Raw genomic sequence first — 18,327 nt, 5'->3', positions numbered from 1 at the left:
GGGATTACAGTCAGAGACATGTGGATTCTCTGCCTGTCAGTCACACAGGCATGGAACTCCAGAACTTTGTCATTCCCAGGTTTTTTTATTCCCTTGTATTATGGTTACTAAAGACTATTTTAGTCTATCTGACTGACCAATCATGTGGTTGTTGATGGCGTTATATAACCTGGAGAAATAAAATGAATGAAATAAAAAAATATGAAAGTATACACACAAGTGAAGACCAACAAACCAGAAGATGTGTTGTGGTCTGTTCACTGCAGCATCTGCTATCATTAAAGACACCACTGGGACTGCTTGCCAAAATTGCTACACATTCAGTTTTCAAGAAACATGTTAAGCAACCACACAAATTTACGTCATATCAATGAAAGACTATCTTTGACTATTCAAATCTGCATGCTTGAATGCAATTAATAGTTATCTATTTAAAAATGCTGACTGGGATCTTTGTACCTATGTAGAGATTAGAGGGATAGTTGACCAAAAAATGTATAATTTCCTCACCCTGAAGTTGTTCCAAACCTGCCTTCTGTTGAACACAAAAGAAGATATTTTGAAGAATGTTTTTAACCAAACAGTTGCTGGTTGCCAACATTTTTCAAAATATCTTCTTTTACATTCAACAGAAATTCATACAGGATTGGAACAACTTCAAAATGAGGAAATTATGACAAAAATTAATTTTTTAGGTGGACTATCCCTTTAAATGGTTGTGAATCAGAGGTTGGCTATGTTCATTGAGGAGCATAAAGATGTGGTACACTTGCTAAAGACATTTCTCTGCAAGCTGAAACTTGCCATTTGAGGCTCTGGGGCACTTAAACAATCATCATGCTCTGGTAAAGTGCTTAGTAGAGTTAGCATTGCTTTCTTTTTTTAATCAAAGGACCTAGAGAAAAGAGACATAACAACGCCTGGGTCTGTGGTTTGTATGTGATGATCCATTGCAGTTGATAGCAGTTATTTTAGGGACTGTTTCCCTGGTCATGGTTGGGGTCTGCAGGAGAGCTCAATATAACTGCAGCCACTTGTTGAGCTGTGGCTTGTCATTGTTGTCATATTTCTAAACATCTTCATTGACTAGAAAACAGTCACAGATCAATGAATATTTCACAAGAATGATAAGATGCCTGAAAACTTTAATAACGGAATCCAATCCAATGACTGTGCATTTTTAATTTCGGTCACATCACATTTCAATAATTTCCAATAATTTGTATCATGTCTGCCTTTTGTCATCCACTACATGAGGATTGTAACAGTAGAGCAGTTTACTTCCATCACTAACAGACAGTATATTGATAAAATATCTTGTTGCTTCACTTATAGAGTTATATATCACATATACAGCACAATAACACCTTAACATATTCAGTTCTAAAAGCCAAACTGTGTCAGCATTGCCAAAAAAGACAATCTGACTTCCACAAGACGAGTCTCAACAGACTGAGCCTTGAAAATTACCTATAGAAAATCCATTAAAAACGTTAATCCCTCTGGAAGTTGTTTTCTAATTCATACTCAGATGGCATGCACATCTTTCAGCTTATTTAAACTTTCTGTAATTTAAGTCTCAAAATACAGGGACGATTTAGTACATGCACGAACTACAGCTACTGGAGCATTTACAATCTGGATTGGGCAACATTCCGTTTAAGAGGGGCGTGTTTACTAGTTTTTCATCGGACTGTAGGCACACACTGGGCTGAGCTTCAGGTGAACGCGGCGGCACGCAATGCTGCGGCTCTCATTCACGTCAGTACAAACTCAGGCTTAGTTTATTTGCACACGCCGGATCATCACATACGCTGCTTTTTGACAGGTAACTCACTACTACTTAATTATGCGTGCTGCGTTTATATAGCTATGTTTTGTTTGTGATCGGAAATAAGTTTTACTCTCACAGGATGCTCAGCCTATAACGAATTAGGCTACTGTAAAACGGTTTAATTATGATGTAAGCTACATCTTTTTTCCCGATCTTTTTAATTTGCCACAATAATTTCAGTCATTTCTAATCAGAGTTTCAAATTGATTTATTAACTTGAGTAGGCTAATTCAATTCAAAGTGGTTGGAAATATTCAATAATTGATCACTGCGCTGTCACTTTGATTTTACTGAAAAAAGACAGCATGTAAATGTGATTTAACTTAACGATAGTATATTATGCTAAGATAGGGTATAGCCTATAGAAATGTTTTACTATTTTTATTACTATTATTATTATCATCATCAAGAAAATAGCCTATGCTGTTGAGTTTATGAATGTATACTGACGCATAACGTTTGTGCAACGATAAAATGAGGACAAACGCAATATTATATCTCTTCTCAGATGATGTGAATCTGAATGTGAAATCTACAGGAGGACCAAGTGTCCTGACCGAAGAACCGTTATTTTCTCTCAAGGAAAACGGATGTTGTTTGTGACTGAGAGGCTCAGGTAAAGTGCACAGAAACCCACCTGAAGACAGAAGATCTGAAGGCTTATAACCAGACCTTCTCCTTGTGAGATCGGACGCTGGACACTGATATGAAACTGAAAGTGATTCAGTTTGCCCTAAGAAACAGCACCGGCTTGAAAAAGTGAGGACTTTAAATAATGCAAATAAGCGGAGAGGATGTGAAGTAGCCTATATTTATGTTCAATTATTCATTTTTATTCAGGATTATGTAGGATTCATTCAGGTTATCCTCTTTGGGCTCTGCGTGTGAGAAAACTTCAGGAAAAAGTCCCAGCAGAGGAAACACTTGTGAAACATGGATGCAATTAGGTTTCCCGACTTTTTTGATGCTAAAAACCATTGGGATCACACATCTCGTGGTCTTTACTTTATCAGATGAGTGCAGTTTCAGATCTCAAGAAGTTATTTTGTGACACCTGACGAAAACCTAAAATGTCAAAGAGGTATGTGGATCATGCATTTCCTCTGCTGTGTGTGGAAACACGTTGATGATTTTTATTGAATTGCTGAAGGGAAGATGGAAAAGAACAAATAAAACAACCTGGAGTAGACTCAAGTTCTCTTTTTAGTTAAGGCTATGACGTAATTATTAAAAAATACAGTAAAAATTCACCTCTTCTATGACGAACATGTTTTCATCTCTAAATTAAAATGATTATTATTATTTGATGCTTACACTCTAAAAAATGCTGGGTTAAATACAACCCAGCGCTGGGTTAAATAGGGACAAACCCAGCAATTGGGCTGTTTTGGCCCAGCGCCAACCTTCTGGGTAGTAACCCAACCGCTGGGTCAAAACAGCCCAATTGCTGGGTTTGTCCCTATTTTACCCAGCACTGGGTTGTATTTAACCCAGCATTTTTTAGAGTGTACCTTTTAAATTCAGTTAAAAAGCACCAACACACAGGAAGCCATTTTTGTCATGTGACAGGAAAACATGTGACCCTTTGAAAACTATATATTTCAGATGTTTTTCATTTTTGTAATCTCAGACGTCCTCATTTGTTATTGACCCGTATGCTTTATTTGTTGCAACTGAATTATACAAAGCCAACTTTTATTTCAGTCAAAGATACTTTGCAATTTTTATAATTTGTTCCACATTTTTATTATTTGTTTCTCTGTACTCTAAAAAATGCTGGGTTAAATACAACCCAGCGCTGGGTAAAATATGGGCAAACCCAGCGATTGGGTTGTTTTGACCCAGCGGTTGGGTTACTGCCCAGGTTGGGTTAAAAATTTTACCCAACTGTTGGTTGAAAACAACCCAATCGCTGGGTTTGTCCATATTTAACCCAGCATTTTTTAGAGTGTGCAAACTCACTATTGATTGCATTTGAATGCTTTTATAATATTTTCAACTATTATAATAGCTTTTCAGTACTGGTGATTGCGTATCTGTGACATCATTTTTTGTATTGTTGGTGGCTTGATGTACTTTTTTTTTTGGTAGTGTTAGTAGAATTCTTGGCTATGGATGAACATTTTTCTAAAACTGTTTTAAAATGGTCCCACGAAACAGCTGTTCTAATCTAATCTAATCTTTAAGAGGAGAACAGTTTACTGTTCACATAAACTTGAGGTGCTTCGGCATGACCCATACACAAATTTAAGACTCCAGTTAAGTTCAGATTTAGCACTTTGTGGTTCGTCTGCCAGAAACCTAATGGTTGCAGACCCATTTAAGGTTTATTTCATGTGGCTTTAACTGTAAAAACCAGCCTGGTCTCATGTTTATACGTAGGTATTAATACGTAATTAAGGTTTAAAGTGAAGTGTTTAACATGTAGGCATATTCTTGGAAACGAGCTGGCAGCAGAAATCACAACAAAACGAAATGTTATCATTTCATAAGTAAATGAGTAACGTTAAACAATTTAATAATGCAATTGAAAACAAGGTAATTCATAGAACAACTAAAAACTAATAAATTAATGCCGCGATTTCAATATTCATAAGGATTCATTTTTAGGTGTCGTCAATACGTCAGTTTTGTACGTTTAAATTCTGAAAATACGTAAGTATTTGTACGTTTAGAGGCTGAAAATACGTAAGTAAATGTACGTTTTATAGAACCACATTTTACGTAAAATACATACGAATTATCATGAGATCACGTTGGTAAAAACATATAGCCTATATTTAGAATTTAAAGTATTATTAATGTTAAAGTCATATTGTTTTTGTTTTTTTATCACATTGTCATGAGAGGCACAAGTTTATGTTCTTACCTGAAGGCTATAGCAGTCAACACCATCAAAATGAACATCATTATTGCCTTTTAACTATAGACCTCTTGACCTTTGACCTTGACAATAAATTAAGCTTTAATATGCTAAACTGTTGAGTTCAGGTTCACTCTAAAAAATGCTGGGTTAAATATAACCCAGTGCCATTTTTTAGAGTGTAATTGTACTGTAATTATTATGCATTACCTACTGTCTGTATCTCTTGATCCTGTTTATTCACAATGATTAGAGATGCACATGTAATCAAAGGAAGATGTATTTCGTCATATTACTCTTCTGAATCAGTTCTTCATGGGAGTGTATTGTTTATAATTGACCAGTGTCCACTGGGTTGCTATTAAAATACGCCTCTTATGTCTTATGTCTATGTCCACAGACGATTAGGAAGAGGAATAATGTTTGTACACAAATCTATGATGGAGAAAGGAATATTGTAGCGTGTTTACACGAGTTTTCCACATTAAACTTCTCAAATTTCAAATTCATAGGCATTGCAACAATATAAAAGAAGACGGTTGGGCTTTAGCAAAGCTGTAAAGAGTTTCTGAGAATCTGCTCCTTTGATGAGTCAGTCGTTGTGTGGTCTCTTAGTATTGTGACCTCACTGGTGGGAGTCAGACTCATACTCAAAAAATGCATGTAAACATGTTTTCTCAGTGGCGGTGATTTCTCAATGTATAGGACACACTATCGCTATTCATTGTCATTAATCAAGAGTCTTTGATGTAAAGCGACAACACGTATACAATGAGCCCTGAAGTCCGAGCTCCATTTTAAAGTCAAATAGGGTGGTTTGTAAGACTTTGTGATTGACTTACATGATTTAATTTCTCTGTCTCCAGGAAGCTGTCTCTGTGCCAGGCCCTCACCCTCATAACACTGCTGTTGTCTCCAGGTTGCCTGTCCTCTCTGTCTGTAAGATGGTCCCTATTCCATTATCCTTCAGTTTATAGACTGTTTGCAACAGTAACTTTAATGTCCTGTCAGACAGTTAAACTGAATTTTTAAGGACAAGCTTGAACAGTCAGTTGGGTATGCTCAGATTGGCAAGACACGCTGCCAGGGTTTTGCTCACTTTAACTAGAGTGTTGTCTTTCCTGTTGATTGCCAAGAGCAGAGTTTAATCAGAGCAACCCGGGCAGGATCACCTAGGGGGATTCAGAGACTGGGTTGCCACCCTCTATTGTTTTGGAATTGCTGTTTATACACAATGCAGAAGTGATAAGTTAAGACGAACATGACATTTGGCTTGTGCTCTCTCTTTAACCTTTAAGAGGGTTGTTCACCTAAAAATTAAAAAAATAATAATTCTGTCATCGTTTACTCACCCTCATTTCATTCCAAACCTGTATGATTTTTGTTCAACTTTAATACATAAATTAAGATGTTTTTGATGAAACCTGAGAGAATTCTGTCCTACATTCACCCAAAACATCAAAAAGTCCAAAAAGACCATATTTAATGGTCTTTATGTACACGCTTAAAAATAAAGGTTCTATACTGGCATCGACAGTTCACTGAAGAACTTTCAACATCCATAAAAACGTTCCATTACTCCAAAGGTTCTTTAGTGTGGAAGAAGGTTCTTTGGATTTTTAAAATGTTCTTCACACTAAAAAAAAATGGTTCTTTTAAGAACTTTTCTCTGAAAGGATCTTTGAGGAACCATGATTTTTCTATGGCATTGCTGTGAAAAACCCCAACTGGAAGCATTATTTTTAAGAGTGTATGTGTATTGATCAATATTTACGTATATATGGATAAAAGCCTAAATTAAATCTATTCATCATATAAAGTGATTGTGTCTCTTCAAAAGACTTGGATTAAACCATTTGATTCACATTGATTGCTTATAATGTCAACCAAAGCATCAAAGTTTTGGTGGAATTTATTCTTCAGTGGAGAGACAGAAATCTCTCAGCTTTGATTAAAATATTTAAATTTATGTTCTGAAGAAGAACAAAAGTCTTAATGGTTTGGAAAGACATGAGGGTGAGTAAATGATGACTGAATTTTCACTGGTGCAAGTTTCACTTGTAGCTATAGGGAAAGCTTGCATGTACTACTCTGCCTGGGTGAGGTACCTTCTGGACCTCACCCAGTCATCTTCCCTCAGTTTCCCTCCCAAGATCCAAGCTAGGTCTTGTCCACCAGTCATTATCACCTTCATTCCACTGGAATGACTTTTACATCTCCTTTAAAACAACATAAACAAGACCTATTGACAGGAGGCCAACAAGTTCATTTCAGACTTATGAATTTCCTAAAACTCTTTCCAAGAACTCTAAAGTCAACATGTCCTTTTTAAAATCTTGCCTTTGGGGGGAAGCTGGTGTTCTAAAGGTAAAAGGTCGATTTCATTAATCCGCCCTGCCCACGGGCCCCATGGCAGACTGTCATCAACACTAATTTGAGTCTTTGCTACGGTAATGAGGGCAGTTCCAGGTCATTCTGGTATTGAAGATGATGGACGTCGGTCATAAAGCACTATTGTGCCTGTGATAGTGCAGTCATCTGTCGTTTTAACCCTCTCACCTAGACATCCTCACTCATTACCAAACCTCTATTCATCACAGGTCTGACGACTCGTTCTTCCCGAGTCACATTAAAGATTCGTTCAAAATGAACGAATCGTTCAAGAACGACCCAACACTAGTCTCTAGGCTAAATAAGTTCAGGAGATTCTGACACACATTCCATTTCTTCCTGTAATGATAACCTTATTAAATGAGTCCAACCGAACCTAATTTTTCTGTAATATTTCCATTGAAAGGGTTAATTTTAGGAACCGGTACAAAGCTCTACACCAAAAAGCAGTCGCATATGTGGCAGTAAAACATCCCTTTAGGGGTCAGACTTTGGAATGCAAGTTCAATGCTCTGTTTGTATGCTGAACTCTTTTCATTTTTTTGCGACGTGTTTACACGCCTCATGTGACTCTCTGAGTTGCTCAAATTAGATTTACGTGATACCGTGGATGAATATTATTTTAGGAAGAGAATCAGCTGCTCTGTATGAAGTTGTTTAACATGATAGAAGCTGAAAAACATGCTCTCCACACCTACATTACATTTAGAAGAATACACATACCTTGAGGAGATGTTAGGCCTAAGGCAACCCATGGAAGCTCCTCACTCTTCACGGGCTGTTACTGCCTGTTTGTCTCGGATCAAAGCCAGCAGCGGATCTAAGAATGACAGAGTAATGTTATCCTTGAAGACGATTAGTGGTGGTCTGATAGGAATACCGCTTGTGTAATGGAGGCTGTGTGTAATAGAGATCAGTCGAGCACCTGGGGAACACTCAAACACTTCCACAAATGTCAAGTGCGGTCTAGCATAGCCGATGAGCAGGACATTTTTTGGTGGCCTCTCATATCATGTGTCTTGAGCACTAGGGTGCAGTCATTTACACTGTAAGCACAGGATTCCTTCAGTTTAGTGCTTAACATACATCAAATGACTTTCTGAACAAATATATTTTACTTAAAGGAGACATATTATGCCCCTTTTTACAATATGTAATAGTCTCTGGTGTCCCCAGAATGTGTCTGTGAAGTTTCAGCTCAAAATACCCCACAGATCATTTATAATATCATTTTGAAAATGCCTATTTTGAGTGGAAGCAGAAACACGCTGTTTTTCGTGCCTGTCTCTTTAAATGCAAATGAACCGCTGCTCCCCGCCCCCTTTTCCAGAATAGAGCTGCAACCTGCTAAAAAAAACATCTGTTTTGGTTCTGATTATCATGTTTATCGTGCTGAAATCATGCATTTTAAACCATATGAGTTTAAACTTCTGATATACGGTTTTCTGAGCGCACACATCTGAAGCACACGGACAGAAAGCGGCTGTCACAGCTTGTGAGTACTAAACTAAGTTCTCATTCACACACAAGTTTATGTTAAAAACACACACAAAAATCCCGATGCACCGGGGACCTGTTTATAGCACTTAAAACCTGGAAAAGTAAGATTTTCATGATATGTCACCTTTAATATATTTTACATACTGTTGTTCTAATGTATGAGCTTAGCTTGCAAAAAACATCTTAGCACAACTTAGTTTATCAGCTCTACCAACTCTGCTGTCTCTCTTTGTTGTTGTTCTGCAACCTTTTATTCACTTCTTTGTTTATACATTTGCAGTCATCCAGACGAGTAGAGCTGGGAGGTGAGGGACCACAGATGCACAGCCAAATACATTTCATGAACGAGTGGGCCTCGTGGGGCGGTTGGTCCGTGTGTTCACGCTCCTGTGGGGGAGGGGCCTCTGTCCGTACACGCACCTGCATCACCAGGTAAAGCACAGACTTTGTTTACCCCATAACACCATCTTCTCTGCTGTCAGATGATTATACATGTGGGCAAAGAAAAATTAGTAGTCATGAAAAGTATTGTACCCTTAATTTTTCCTCTTGACCATAAAAGGCGCACAACCTAATCTCAACGTATTTAATGAATGGCTATGCTCTTCTTAATTTTGTCATTTCATCTGAATAATAATGTTTAAGATTTAGTCAGAATATTTTTGAGGTCAGTTTTTTCTGGAAAATTGTGTTTTATGTTGAATATCAAAGTTCAGTGTGAATTCAAACTGTTGGTATTATGACATATCGTCAATTAAAATATGAACAATTATACTCCTATACATGTAAGTTATAAAATAAATGTACCTTTCAGATGAATCTCTTTCACTGGGATTTCTGCTTTTCCTATCATTGGATTTTCAATTATTCAGCTAAATTGCCAAAACACTATTTTAAATGCAATAGCTGATTTAATATTTCCATTAATGACACTATACAAATATAAATTTAGTGCTGCCAAACGATTAATCGCATCCAACATAAAAGTTTTTGTTTACATAATATATGTGTGTGTACTGTGTATATTTATTGTGTATATACTGTATAAAGTTGTACGGAAAGTATTCAGACCCCCTTAAATTTTTCACTCTTTGTTATATTGCAGCCATTTGCTATAAAAAATATGTTATGTTTATATATTAAATATATTTATATATGATATAAATTATATGAATATAAATATATACACGTAAATACATGCAAATATTTTCAAAATATATGCTGTATGTGTGTGTATTTATATATACATAATAAATATACACAATACACACACATATATTATGTAAACAAAAACTTTTATTTTGGATGCGATTAATCGCGATTAATCGTTTGACTGCACTAGATAAATATTAATAATAATTATTTCAAAAGTAATTTGTACATTCTGTAAACGTTTTTTTGGGGGGAGGCTTCTTGCTCCAGGTAGGGGGCCAATTTACTCCAATCTTTGTCTTCTAAATGGTTCATAGTAGTATCTTAAAAGTACATATGACTATACTCTAAGGTACTAATATGCACCTTTTAAGGGCGGATAAGGTGCAGTAAAGTTCCTTTATTGCCCCAGTGACAAGCTGTTGTAGCCCTAAAGGTTCAGTTTTTGCCCATTTTTTCTGACAGTAAAAAAATACAAGAACGCATCCTGTGTGAACAGCCTTATTGTGTTTTACTTTATCATGTTTCATTATTGTTTCTCTCTTTAGAAATCTGGTAGGAGGGCCTTGCCCGGGGGACACCAGGCAATACAAGATTTGTAACACAAAGGTGCAGTAAATTCTTTACAGTTTGAACAGGATGTCTACATAGACATACATTTCAGTAACACCTTGCATGTATTGATAGTTTTTATGTATTTGGTTATCTATTTTGTTGTATTTTTTGCTTGGACATAAGGTCATCTAGCCTCAAACTTGTCAGATTTTAAATGGACGGTTCTCAGTTTTGTAACTTCACTTTTTTATTTATCACTTACTACATAAGTGTGTTGATGCAGGCTAACATTATAACATACCACCTAAAAAATCTTCATCCCTAAAATATACTTTTATTATATTTTACTCCTACTGTAAATGTGGCATTTTGATTAAATTGCTGATTTAAAAATGTTATTTTAGTCAATCTCCTGTTTGAATTTTACTTTGGATGTGCATGGATCATATGATCTGTGTCACTATATATTGATGTCAGGCAAACAAAAGTTCCCTGAAGTCTTGTGCTTGTATATGTATGGACTTTTTCTAATTTTGCACACTGACAAAGTATGTACATGGATAATTACCAGATGAGTAAGCGGCCTTTCACTGTTCTCTGGGACACATCAAGATGGATTAGCAGTGTGTGTTCCTGACTACCTCTGAATGTGATTTGAGTGATTATATCATGAAACGTATTGACCCTCGCTTACACCTGTGATCCCAATACCTGGGACAGATGTTAAAACCAGGTTTAAATGGGGTCATTGTGTCAGCAAACAGATTCATGTGTTGTGTTTATCCTGAGTCCTCCAGGGCTGTTAATGACCCTCAGAGTGTTAATGAATCAGGGCTTTAGCAGCTCTAGATGTGTGTTTTCTCTCCTGAGCTTTGTGTCTGTAACATCAGGAGTGTCCTGCTGACTCAATGGACTTCAGAGAACTGCAGTGTAAAGCTTTCAATGACAGACCCCTGGTCTCTGGCAGCAGTTACCGTTGGACTACCTTTCATGGAGGTCAGTGAAGCATGACTCTTCTCTTTTGAAGCATGTGTTGTGTTACTGTGTGGATTTCTCCTTCTGCTAGGTGCTTATACCGACTGAAACCTGATTTATACTACTTTCAGGATCTGACCCATGTGAGCTCAGCTGCCTGGCAATTGGACACAAATTCTACTACAACTTTGGGCGGGTTCTTGATGGCACACCATGCCAATCAGATCAGGGGACAGTCTGTGTGAATGGAAAGTGTCTGGTGAGTAGTTCTTAGGACACGGCTTCATAATAGCTGACAACCACAAAGTACTGTGCACCCTCCCCCCCCAAAAAAAACATTTAAAGGTCTATATCTACCTGATCTGACTCTTAAAAGAAAAACAACTTTTGTTAGGACTAACAATTTAATAATTGAAACATAAAAATATATAATCAATTTCTAAATGGACAAATTAATAGAAATATTTAAAAATGTTTTAAACAAATTAATAAAACTTTTTTTTTAATTGACTAACAAAATAGACATTTAACAGGATTTTTAAATAGATGTTTTAAATAAAAGTCTAAGTCGAAAATGTTTGAAATGTATTCAGGGTAATTCCATCATATTATATAATATTTTTGAGTTGAATGAAACCTTTTTTTTTCAGTACATTTGTCTATTTCTTGTCTAAACTTATCATGCTATTAATGTTTTTATTACATTGTTTCATGTGTCATGGTATTATAATAGTATTTTGTACATGTATTGTTACTTGTCACTATCATAGGTGTATGGTGTTCAGTACCACGGTGTATATAACCATCTGATACCATCAATGTACTATTTTTTCACCACAGGTATTTTTGTAAGGACAAATTAAAGTATTACAAGGTACATATTACAAAAACCTACACATATTTGTGCATGCAAAGATGACTGAATGGACCATAAGCCCCGCCTAGTCCTGAAGTCATGCTGGTGTGAATTTGGTTTCCATCACATGAGGACTGGAAAGGAGAAGCACATGCATAGTGGGGCCCAATCATTAGCACCATGTGGCAGATTGAATCCATATGTGTGAAGCACACCTTGTGTGTGTGTGGTTGCCCCTGTGTGAGGCCCCCCCCGAATCATGGGAATGTGCCATTGAGAATCATTATTTCACAAACTACCAAGATTAAGAAAGGAAATGCAGAGAAAGGAAAAGAAATAGATAAGGATGGGAGGTCATGTATTAAGAGGAGGGTTGCACCTGTGATGGAAATGGAGTGCATGGGAGGTCTAAAGACAAAAAAGGGCTTAATTATATCCTGCAGAAATTGCCGAGGACAGTTCACTCCTGCACACCTCCCTTCTACCTCTGCAGTCTCCCCTGATGTCTCCTCCTCCACCCCTGTGCTCTGGAGCTTAAGCCAAACTTCTGCCTGAATGGTCTTGATCTCTGCCCGTGCCTCATGATCCCACTCTTGTTTGTGTGCGGTGGCTCACAGAGAGATCACCTGCCTCTGTTTGGACCTGTTGACCTAAACACAGACAAGAGACCTTTCAGGATGGTGCAGAGTTACACTTATATAATGGACGTTAAAACATATGATTTCTTATCATTATTATCAAAAACAGTTGTGCTTCTTAATAATTTTGTGGAAATCATGATACATTTTTTCAGGATTATTTGATGAGTAGAAAGTACAAAAGAACAGCATTTATTTGAAATAGAAATGTTTTGTAACATAATAAATGTCTTTGCTGTCACTTTTAATCAATTTAATGCATACTTGCTAGACAGAAGTATTCATTTCTTTAACAAAAAAAAAATGCATGTGCAATCTGCATTATGTATACTTCAGTGCATTCTAGGAACTGAGGTAGACTTAAAGCATAAGGTGCAATTTACAATGTTACATTTTTTACACCTAATCCAACCATTCGGAATACACATATAATTAAAGAAATTAAGTTGAAATGCTGAAAACTCATAAAATCAATTACAAATGCCAGGAAATATTATGCTGGAGATTGATGGATGAAAACTAATCGTTGCTGCTCTTACAATGATGAAATTATTTTTAGTGTAGTAGATAATGCAGTTATTTTGAGGGTCTTTAATCTTGGATGCTTCACTCTTTAGTAGTGTCTAAATTTATTTCCTGGAAGGTCTCCAAGATTCTGTGGGCCATAAGCTGTTCCAGTTTTCATCAGCTTGTACTGTTAAAACAGAATGTGACGGTGCTTGATATTTTGGCTTCTAATCACAGGGTTTGTTTGTGTGTGTGTGTGTGTGTGTGTGTGTGTGCAGAAGCCAGGATTTGACTTGATCTTTGGATCTGAGCAGCAGGAGGATGCCTGCATGGTGTGTGGAGGCCACAACTCAACCTGCCTTCATCACAGAATTGTTTATCAAAGCAACGGGCAGAACAACGGTCAGCAATGAATCTAACTGCACTCACATTGACTTTAAACAGCAGAACAGAAAAATAAGCTCAGAATTCTGCAGATATGTTCTGATTTATATAACATAACTTTGAAATCAATACTTTTATTTAAACGTAATGTAAGAAATGTGAATAAATGGTAACTGTATAAATCTTGTTTGAATGAATCCTTGTATGAATCTTATTCAGAGCAGCACAACTGTAAAATTTGGCATTTAGCCATGAAACCCTTAACCTACACTACTGTTCAAAAGTTTGAAGTTGAAAGATTATTTATAATATACATATATAAACATACATATATTTTAAAATATAATGTATTCCTGTTATGGCAAAGCTGGATGTTCATTTTTGTGGAAACTCTTTTTTCTGGATTCTTTGATGAATAGAAATTTCTAAAGAACAGCATTTATTTGAAACAAAATGTTTTTGTAGCAAAGCAACAGTCTTCTTTGTCACTTTTGGTCAATTTTTTTTTTTAATCAAACTTTTAAACTGTAGTATAAGTGATTTCTGGGTGACTCTCTCTCTCTTTTTCTTCTTTATCTCACGGTTTCTCTCGCCCTCACACATATCTGTGCACTTAGAACACCGTCACCTCTGGCTTTGAACTTCTCCGCATGAAACAGAACCTCTTTTAAAATCTTCCTTCATGCTGGCCAACTGAAAATACAGAGCATTTACATTGGGGAAAACACAGCGATAATACTGACATTGTTTGGCCACCCAAAAAATACTTGGTTTCCCACTCTCTTCTCTGCATCTGGATTTCTCAAAGTAGGATAACAGATTCGAAGCTGCCAGCACAGAGCTCTGTAAAGAGGGTCAAAAGTCAGAGGAGATGAGAAAAGAGCAGCCTGGGTCATAATTCTACGGTTCAGCGCCTTGCAGCCAGAACAATCCATGCTGCAGCTGCAGCAAGACACATCATGGAAACATACAGTTCCGGGCAGGACTGCGCACCTGTTGGAAATAACTGTTTTCTTTTTTCAAATGAGCTGAGATGCATTACTCTCTCATCTGTTTTCCTGCAGGACTGTTTGGGTACAGTGAGGTCACTATGATCCCGGCCGGAGCCACACACATCAGAGTGACTGATAACAGCAGAAACTATCTAGGTTAGAGCACAGCCTTGTGTGAGATCTCTCCAACATGTGGTTCTCAGAGCAAAAGTGGCAAGGTGCACAATGTGAGACAAAATTGTAGAAGACTACAAAAAAAAGCATTTACTTTGTCTTTATTAGCACAATAATATGACATATTGGAGAACAGTTTTTCACTATATTCTTGCAGTAACAAAACGTTGTCCCTTTATGCAGTTTGTCCGATTGCTGTATAAGAACATTACAATTATGCTGTGTTGTGGTACTGGTAGTGCAATGTTTTTTCTACAAAAATCACTTCTAAATGTTTTTCAAAGCACTCCAGAATGGGCGCTCTCAGTTTGTGATCAATGGGAACTGGAAGATCAATGTTCCTGGGGAGTACAATGTGGCAGGAACCAAACTTCTGTACCGGCGCTCTGCTGATACCTGGGAGAGTTTTGAAGTTCCAGGACCTACTCAGGAGGACCTGCACATCATGGTTAGCTTTAAAATGACACATAATAAATAAAAAAATAAAAAAATCAACACAATTCTTAAACCCTAGTAGCCAGTACAACTGTGTTCATTTGTTCTGGTCTAATTGTAGGTCTTGTCCACTGATAAGAACTCTGGGATTGAATATGAGTACTGGCTGCCTCCAGACCGTTACGCCCTGTATCATGGGAGACGCCAACTTCGGCAGCCTCACCACACATCAAACCACTTGCCCTTTGAACTTCCAACCACTACAACTACCACTACTACAACCACAACCACTACTATAACACAGCCAGTCACGAAACCTAATTTCTGGGGTAAAAACCTTTCATTCTTTGTATTTAATTAATAATAATAATAATTTATGCATTTAGCAGATGCTTTTATCCAAAGCGACTTACAGTGCATTCAGGCTATACGTTTTTTTACTAGTATGTGTGCTCCCTGGGAATCGAACCCACGGCCTTTTGCGCTACTAACGCAATGCTCTACCACTGAGCCACAGGAGTAAACATCTATTAAGCTTTTGTTTAAATTACATTAGTTGTAGTATGGTATTTAGAAGTATCTTATCTGTGCAGTGACAAGATCATGCATTAAGATAAAGGTATATATATTTAATTTGAGTTTGTTTGAAGTATGTGCGATGGTAAATATCTGGCAGAAATGCCCCAGTCGCTTAAAGCTTAATGTTAGGAGTCTTTTGTAAATACAACTGTGATTTACGAGGTCATGCCCTCAGGTCCTGCTGCTCACTGGCCTCTTCAACCCCCACATCAACAGCAGCCAGTCCCACGTTTGGAAAGAGATGAAAACCGCAGGAACCGACTGCCTGCAATACACCGTAGAGGTTAGCACTTTATCACTGCCATTAGTGTATGTCACCGCAATTCTGAATTCAATCTTGCATTCTTGCATTCGCGTATAGAACACAAAACATCGTGCTGAACAAAATGCCAGCATTTTGAATGGCATTCTGCAGATTCTGTCTATCCTGAATGCCTCTGATTGCATTGATGTGCAGATGTCTTTGATTGGCTACAATTCTCAGAGGACATGTTGCAAACAGAAACCTCTGAAGCTCTTCACTCAAAAACCATTTGCACAGGAGTGTTTGAAAGCAGGAATCTATCAGTGGGTATCAAATAGACCTGATACTTGGTTCTACCAGTACTGCAGAAATGGCAATGTTAAAATTTGTTAAAATTTCAGTGTAGACTTGCTACCAAATTATTTCCATTATTTGCATATCATCTTGTAACTTGTTCATTCCCTCTGTTAATTGTTCTTTTGCACGGATGACAAAGTCTGGGCTTTTTTATGTCATGACATCCTTTTGTAGCCCACTGTGGGAAATGTCGCCGGGTACGAGGGAAAGGTGAGCGCCAGAGACAGTATTGCCAAAAAGATTTTGGTGAGTTCAATCAGTATGTCTCTTCAATGCCAACATAATACAAGTGGTGTAATATACATAGTGTATTGGATGATGACGATACATTTGTCTGCTGCGACAGTATTTCGAGCAAAAGTGCTGGAAAAAGTCTATCATGGTGAGGAGACCCGCTATGATGTCCAAATCATCCACACATACCGCAACCGTTATCGTCTGGAGCACCGGGAGTTCCTGTGGGCGCCCAACAAATGTGACTGTCCCTTTTTGGAGGAGGGGCATCAGTACGTGTTGATGCTGCGAAGGCATATTAATTATGAACGCACTCTCAATCGCATCCTGTTGGAGGAGGACAGCTACACTCAGCCTTATCGAGCCCGCGAGGACAGCTTGCTGCGCCCCCTAGAGGAGCTCTGCGGTAATAGAGGCAGCAGGACTCAGCTTGGGGGGTAAACACATGGACGATCACACTTTCACTGCACACTTATTCAGACAGGTGCAGACAGAAACCCCGCTCTGACGCTGAATTGAAATCAATGATGATTTTACTAAAGCATTTTGCATTCCTCAATCAGGACAATGGACACTTTGTCGGGATGAATTATGTCCGTGGGGGCATGAGGCAAACCAAAGCAAAGAGAGTCACTAAATGAAGCACTTTAGGTGGACAGTCACCTTTTAAAACTTATACACCAAAGTAAATAATATACACAGAATTTATGATGCCTTTTCTAGCACCACGTGTTTGTTAATGGCATAAAATCACTTGACAGCATGTGTATCTTTATAATGTGCATTTTGATGTTTTTATGTATTTATAAGCAGACAGTATTTCTAGAGGAAACCTTGATTTATATATTGCCTTATAATTTTAAATGTTTTACCATCAATATTTTTGCTCTTATCAATAATTATAAAGTGTTTATGAGTCACATATACATTTACACATTCAAGATAAGCAGCATATACGTAAAACTGTCTATGGCGTAGCGCTTTTGCCAACGAACAGTTGTTTTCTGCTTTATATTTGGCAGCCATTTTTCCCTTTCATCATTAGCAGACTAACTAAGATTATCCTATTACCTTGATGTGGTTGTTAAATTATAGTCCAGCCTTTCTACAAAACACACATAATCTCTAAAATGTGTTTTGTTAAAAATATATTTACAAAAATAACATCTTTTATGACAGTCACATCAAACTTTCTAACAGAAACATGCAATTAGGGCTAAATACTCTGGCTGTTGCCGGGATATTAAAGTCATTATACTCAAGATAACAGCTTTTTCTCCCTGTGGCCTTTGATTGGCTGAGAGAGTGGGTGGGGCAAGTCCCCAGAGAAAAATTATACATATATGTATACACACACACACACACATGAGCCACAGATCACTGAAAAAAAGCATTGCTCACATAATTTATCCATCTTAATATGCATAAATTTAACAAAAGCTTAAATTAAAGCCTATTTTGGAAAAAGCCTATTTCAGGTAGTTTCCATATGTCTACGCTGTAAGCCAATAAAAAAAAATTATTCTACATTTTAGAAAAAAAAAACACTAAACATACAGACATCCAGCTTGTCCAGAAAATGTTAATGTCATATTCCTTTTGGCAATTGTAGCACATCCCCTAAAGGTATGCTTGTACGGTCTTAAACATGGTTAAC

The 18,327-nt window shown here is 37.2% G+C and overlaps 1 protein-coding gene across 3 annotated transcripts; it reads left to right on the top strand.

The window, feature by feature from the left end:
* Positions 1 to 1,749: 1,749 nt before the first annotated feature.
* On the top strand, positions 1,750 to 18,319 carry LOC107701270 (ADAMTS-like protein 5). 3 transcript variants are annotated; one of them, XM_016503235.1, is made up of 14 exons: positions 1,750 to 1,828; positions 2,343 to 2,593; positions 5,564 to 5,636; positions 8,869 to 9,020; positions 10,289 to 10,349; positions 11,186 to 11,291; positions 11,402 to 11,529; positions 13,550 to 13,673; positions 14,720 to 14,803; positions 15,106 to 15,269; positions 15,378 to 15,585; positions 16,011 to 16,118; positions 16,611 to 16,682; positions 16,783 to 18,319. In XM_016503235.1, the coding sequence occupies exons 2-14, from the start codon at positions 2,541 to 2,543 to the stop codon at positions 17,109 to 17,111; spliced, it is 1,662 nt and encodes a 553-aa protein (XP_016358721.1). In that variant the 5' UTR covers positions 1,750 to 1,828; positions 2,343 to 2,540; the 3' UTR covers positions 17,112 to 18,319. The 3 variants fall into 3 exon arrangements, with proteins under 3 accessions (XP_016358721.1, XP_016358722.1, XP_016358723.1); XM_016503236.1 differs by having other exon boundaries at positions 2,343 to 2,915; XM_016503237.1 differs by lacking the exons at positions 1,750 to 1,828; positions 2,343 to 2,593; positions 5,564 to 5,636 and adding an exon at positions 8,663 to 8,689.
* Positions 18,320 to 18,327: the final 8 nt, after the last annotated feature.

This window comes from Sinocyclocheilus anshuiensis, unplaced genomic scaffold (genome assembly GCF_001515605.1).
Source record: "Sinocyclocheilus anshuiensis isolate Anshui unplaced genomic scaffold, SAMN03320099.WGS_v1.1 scaffold1946, whole genome shotgun sequence".
Taxonomy (NCBI): Eukaryota; Metazoa; Chordata; class Actinopteri; order Cypriniformes; family Cyprinidae; genus Sinocyclocheilus; species Sinocyclocheilus anshuiensis.
Note: the sequence above shows the minus strand (reverse complement) of the source record. Positions and strands in the feature narration are given on the sequence as shown.

Excerpts from the sequence above, each read along its gene's own strand:
- LOC107701270 (XM_016503235.1), top strand. The coding sequence starts at position 2,541 with ATGAAACTGAAAGTGATTCAGTTTGCCCTAAGAAACAGCACCGGCTTG. Across the intron at positions 13,674-14,719 it reads AAGCAACGGGCAGAACAACG|GACTGTTTGGGTACAGTGAG; the intron begins GTCAGCAATGAA and ends GTTTTCCTGCAG. Across the intron at positions 14,804-15,105 it reads TAACAGCAGAAACTATCTAG|CACTCCAGAATGGGCGCTCT; the intron begins GTTAGAGCACAG and ends TGTTTTTCAAAG.